General features: G+C 40.3%; 1 protein-coding gene across 4 annotated transcripts in view; it reads left to right on the forward strand.

Moving 5' to 3' along the window:
• The window catches only part of AMPH (amphiphysin), a 135,973-nt gene extending 130,586 nt beyond the window's left edge, over positions 1-5,387 (forward strand). For all 4 annotated transcript variants that reach the window (XM_058678213.1, XM_058678214.1, XM_058678215.1 and 1 more), the window contains 2 exons: positions 186-287; positions 5,251-5,387. In XM_058678213.1, coding sequence (XP_058534196.1) covers positions 186-287; positions 5,251-5,358 — 210 coding nt within the window. In that variant the 3' untranslated portion in view covers positions 5,359-5,387. The remainder of the gene's footprint in view (positions 1-185; positions 288-5,250) is intronic.
• Positions 5,388-6,000: the final 613 nt, after the last annotated feature.

Here is a 6,000-nt window from a genome sequence, read left to right on the forward strand (position 1 = left end):
AAACCTGCCAACCCATGAACGATTGGGGCACAGTGAGGTCCAAGCCATCCAGGGAGGTGGCATGCGTCTTCATTCTCGTGTCCAGCTCAGAAAACGCTTCTGAAAGATACTGCTGATGATCTGCCTGGGAAGCTGATTTTTACATCTTCTTTCTCCAAAATGGGTTCTTTTAAAATCTCTTCCAGGTGGAAACCCTGCATGATTTTGAGGCAGCAAATTCTGATGAACTCACTTTGCAACGGGGTGACGTGGTGCTGGTGATCCCCTCGGATTCAGAAGCCGACCAGGTAAAGCCGACACCAGATGGGATGGGTGTGTCCAGACTGGCAGTTAAATGCACGACTTTTGAAGACATTTCTGTTTTCTAAGATGCTGCCAGCCAACTCTAAAAAGGCTCAAGCATGTGTGGCTGCAGCATGTCATTAACCTGGTTTGTAGAATATCCTTTTGGGATATAGTTACACTGTTTGCTCCTCGTCCTCCTCTTCTTCTTCCTCCAATTCTTCTCCTCCTCCTCTTTCCGTTCATCCTCCTCCTCCTCCTCTTTCTTCGTCTAATTCTTCCTCTTCCTCTTCTTCTTCTAGAAGGCCATTTATTATCAGGTAAGCATATTCCAGACTTGAGTAAATGTAGACACTTCAAAAATGAATTAATAATCTCCCTCAGAAATGGCCACCTCTGTGGTTGTAGAGGTTGATCGGGAAAGAGCAAGAGGGAACTTTCTGGGGGAGATGACAGTGCTGGGTCTGAGTGTCTTGATAGGAGCGTGTTCACACGAGTCTGTGCATTTGTCAGAGCTCATGGAATCATAAACCTGAACAGTCTATGCATTACATTATATGTAAGTTGTACCTCAATTTGAAAGAGTGTCTTTGTAAAAAAAGAAAACTCTTGCAGAGTGGTCTGATGTTACAGTGTTCAGAACTCCCATTTGGGGCTTGTTGACAGGATTCGTGACTTCTGAAATGATATGCAAAGCAGGCGTAACTGTGCTTCTGAGTACGCTTTTTTGGAAAGAAGAGTGGCTGGTACACTATTTCCAGTGAGGTTCATGAGCCTGTTTCCTTAAAAGTGGAGCCAAGCCTCATTGTTTCAGGGGTAAAGGCTTACGCGTCTAACATTTTATTCTTTCTTTTGATAATACGTTGGGTCTTCAAGAATTTCATGCAAATGTATGTTATCTTTTTAAGTTCCATTTTCCATGAAATTTTGGAGGTACCCTCATATATTTTCTGACATAGGTCACAGTCCCCTTGGGTCAAACAACCAGTGTCTGACACAATAATTTTAGAATAGAAATGAATAAAAATCACTTATCTTTAAAAAACCAAATATTTAGTCTTTCAAAATATAATGACAAGTAATCTATGAGTCAAAGAAATAACATAAGTCAAAAACATTCTATAGTGATCACTAATTCTTAATTTTAATTCTATGAAGATAAAAAAGATTCAATTAAATAGAAAAGACTAGGAGGAAATGATACCTTCTCACTATTAAATGAAATAAAAAGACACAAAAAACAATAGATTGATTCTTTGAAAAGATTAATACAATTGCTAAAATGGAAAAAAAACTGGAAAAAGGTGACAAAGCTTAAATTATTCATACAGGCAAAAGTGTCAATAATTCTCCCCAAATCAAATACATTCAGAATGCTAGTGAATAAATTTCTATATGGTGTATTAACCATCAATTATTTTTTAAGTAAATAAAAGGAAGAGAATACATACTCTTCTCTTTTTTTTTTTTTTTTTTTTTTTTGCTCCACGATTACCAGTTCCAGTGTTGGTCATGCTTTCCATTGAATCTCCGTTTCTCCTTAGTCTCCTCTCCTTTCCACGAGCAAAGCTGCTTTAGGCAACAGATTCTGTGCCTGAAAATGTCTCCACTCCTCTGCACCTTTAAGGATCTTTGCATTAGAGAAACAATCCCATGTTGACTTTTTACTTTCTTTCAACTCTTTAAAGATGGTGTTTCATTGGTGCTGTTTTCTGGTCTTTGTTGTTTATAATTTGCAATCAGCTGTCATTTTTTTAATACTGCTTCTTTGCAAACGGTGTGATTTTCCCCCGCACTTTTAAGCTTATGCTTATGTCTCTGGTTTGTGTCAGTTTGACTGTAATATGTTTAGGTGTTGCTTTTTTATGGTCTTTAAACTTGAGGTTCACTGAACTCCTTAGACTTAGAACTTGCTGTTTTCATATATAACTTCTCTTATTTAACTTTTTTTCTACATCATTTTCTTTTCTACTTTCCTGGGTTTCCAGTTATACAAAGATTGGACTATGTTCTCCCCAATATTTATTCTTTCTGATAAACAGGATGGATAACTTTTATTTATCTAAGCACCATGATTCTCACAATTTTGAACTTCTTAAGCTTTTTTAGTACCTTTTCTGATATACTTAGCTAGTCCTATAATTTTCTTTTTGCTTTTTTATACAGTTATCCTTTCTTTTCTGAGAGTTTCCATCTATTCTCTCATTATCAGATTCTTTCTGTTTAAGTACTGGAACCTAAACACTTACAATAACTGTTTTAAAATGTTCACTGGTAATTCCAATAGATAAACCATTTGAGGACATGTTTCTATGGACTGCTTTCTTTTTTTTCTTTTGGATCAAATTTTTCTTTTTATTTTTTCTCTTGTCTATTAAATATTTGTTGTTACTGAATACATTGGGTAGTTTATACATCAGGGAGCGCCTGGAGTATGTTGACTATAATTGAAAGTTGTCTGTTTTTGTCCTAGCAGGCACTTAAATCACTGTATCATTACTCTGAAATTATGGATGTGTTTTATGTATTGACATGATGGTTACCTTTAGCCTGAGCATAAATCATCACTCCTGGGATGTTGCCTCTTCCTCTGAGACCTGGCCCTTCGGGGTGTCACTGGGAGCCCTCCTGACCTCACTGGGATGCAGACACTGATCCTCTGCCTTGTCCGTTGACAGAGCCAGACCCTGGGGTGCACCTGAGCCTCCCTGCTGTTGCCTGGCCCCAGGTTTCTTGGAGCATCCCTTTTGCACTAGGAGCTTGGGTCAGCCCTGGGGAATAGGGCTGTTTCTCCTCATCCTGGGAACTCGCACTTCCTGTGGTTCTGTCTTTGGAAGAACGCCCAGGTGCTCTGGAGGGAGGCTCAGCACTCTACTCTAGAAATGCCCTACCCGCCAGGGGCAGGTGAGGGTCCCGGGACAAAAGCCCTGCCAGCTCAGGCCACACTACCTGCTGGTCCCTAGCTGTCAGGGTGACATCCACCTCACATGCTGCCTGCTTCTGCCTGGCTTGGTGTGGTCCAGGAGTCAGACTGTGGTTTTATACATACCTGGTTATGCACAAACTTGCATTTTATAGCCAGTGTTTGTATGAGCACATATAAATGGATGCACTTATGTGAACATGTATGTGGATCTACAGAAACATGCAGTAACTCTAGGAAGTATAATTAGAGTGGCTGTTTAGTGTAAGTTTTTCTGCCACAGAGTCTAAGCAGTTAGAATTTAATTTTCCTCAGTTATAGATTGATACTGGTAATATACCAGTTACATTCCAGAATGCTGTGTGTTAAATATATCTTGATTATGGCTTTGTGGCATTCCTTACTTTTTTTTTCTTTACTGAGACAGTTTTTAAAGTTCTTAACTTTACTTGACTCCATTAGATTTGCACTTTCTATAAATAAAAAGCAAATATAAACACTTGTGGGAGGAAAAATGACCTCTAATATGCTCACTAGAGCTTTAGAGAATATTTTGTTATCAGTTTTTACTCTAAGTATAACTTTGTCCTTCACATATATGACATCATAATTTTAAGGAGAGTACTTGCTTCATCACCTAGGATAATATCAGTTATTTTATTGGGTCATCTTTTTTCCTGTGCTTTTTTTTCTGCCTTTAGAAATTGGCCTGTCTAAACACTTATATTTCTTTGATACATGGCAACATCCATTTATAGTCTCCGATTATATCGCCAGGGAATATAGTCAGCTTCTTTATTTAATTTTTGAGACCTCATTTTATCTGATGTACTTGAACTGTGCAAGGGTTTGGTTCCAATTCAATCTGACCATTGCTCATCTTAAGTAGGATCTCTTTTCTGTGCTGGTTAGCATAATAAAGGTAGGCATTTCTCACTCGCTTCCCTTACAGCCCCTGTGTTTTCTCTTCTTCCTTCCAGTTCAGCCTTTTTTTTCCTCCAGGCTGACTCTGCTTCTCTCTGAAGGCCCAGCACAAACCAGCACCCTGTTTCTGAGTCGGAAGTATTGCTTTCCATTCTGTGTGGCCCTGTATGGACAGGTTCTGAAACCTTTGGGGAGGGAGCAGAGTCCTCATGTTTATAATGGCATTTCTATAGGGCAGCACAGTGGTCATTGGGAGTAAATTATGAAGAGTATATGAATGTCTCCAGGGAGAATGCTGAGACACTGAACTTTGTCATTTATAAACCTTGAAAAACTAAGTATTACAACATCATCAGCTATCTCCAGCACCATACATCTAGCTATAAGCATCCAGTAAGACTTGTGGAGGGTAGTTTATTATAAGATGCAAATGTGGAGGAAGGATTCCTTCTTATAAGCAGGTGGCTCACAAACATTGCATTCTAACCCATAGGCTTTATAGCGCATGTCACACAGGACAGGCTGTGTGTGATTTCTTTTCTCTCATGTCATAATCTGTAATCTATATAGCATCAATCAACTGCGCTTTATGTAAAATTAGTATATCCATTTTCAATCAACTATACTTTTTCTAAAACATTCATTTCTTTTAAAGTCAGAGTTATAACAAGAAAGGGAGAGATTACAGAGAAAAAGATAGATCAGCCTTTTGGCTGCTGGTGGATTCCCAGATGGCCACAACAGACTTGGCTGGACCAGGCATGAGCTAGGAGCCAAAAGCTTCATATGGGTCCCCCACATGGAGGACAGTGGTTCAGGTATTTGGACCACCTTCTACTGCTTTTCACAAGCCATTATCAGGGAGCTGAATTAGAAGTGTAGCAGCCACGGCATGGACCTGGACCCAACTATGATCTCCACAGTAAATCATTTCAAATGGTTACTCCTTAAGTGTTTTGAAACTGACGGGTCAGTTGAGACAGGCCTTCCTGCTGATGGCTGCAAACTTCCCTCCACATAATAAGAGAACCACAGTGTTGATGGAAAATTCTATTAATATTTGGCATATGGACTTTTCCAGTAGTTCATTGGACCCTGAAAGTCCTGTTGTTGTCTTACAGGATGCGGGCTGGCTGGTGGGAGTGAAAGAAGCGGACTGGCTTCAGTACAGAGACCTTGCCACCTACAAAGGCCTCTTCCCCGAGAACTTCACCCGACGCCTCGATTAGAGCCACGTGCGTTTGCAGAGAGAGCTTCGTTACTGGATTTTGAAGTCTTTGCAAAAAATGTGAAGAGTTCACTTTTACTGTTACACTTCTAACGATTTACAGACTGCCTCAAGACAACGCTTGGGAGAAAAAAAAGATACGTCAGTGGAGCATGTGTGCAAAACAAGTAAGAGAGGAAGAAAAAAAGTAAATTAAGAAAAAATCCTCACTCTTTCCTGTGTTGTCGGTAACAGGTTTCTTTGTGCATTGTCCGAGCTGTGGAGACTCTTGTATTTGATTCCCCAGCCACCAGGTCTACAGTGGCTTTCTCTGGCCCAGACCTGCCTGTGCATCAAGTGTTTGGTGTGGACCAGCTGCCCTGCAGAAGATGTGCTGACATATCCTGTAGTACCAGAGTATCTGATGCCCCTGCCCAGGTGTGAGCTCGTGCTCCCTTCTTTCCAAGTTTACTGTGTTCAAGACGAAGCTGCTGCAAGAGTTTTCGACCTTCTTGTCCCACATGCCTATGTGTATATATCTATAGATGGACACACGGTTCCCATGCCTGCTGCATCTATGTGTATGAGGGTGACGTCATATGCATAGCTGCTTTCCTTCCTCTCCATTGTGGCTCTCGGCTTCTCAAGTGTTGTTGGTTCATGC

The sequence above is a fragment of the Ochotona princeps genome, chromosome 20 (genome assembly GCF_030435755.1).
Source record: "Ochotona princeps isolate mOchPri1 chromosome 20, mOchPri1.hap1, whole genome shotgun sequence".
Classification (NCBI taxonomy): domain Eukaryota; kingdom Metazoa; phylum Chordata; class Mammalia; order Lagomorpha; family Ochotonidae; genus Ochotona; species Ochotona princeps.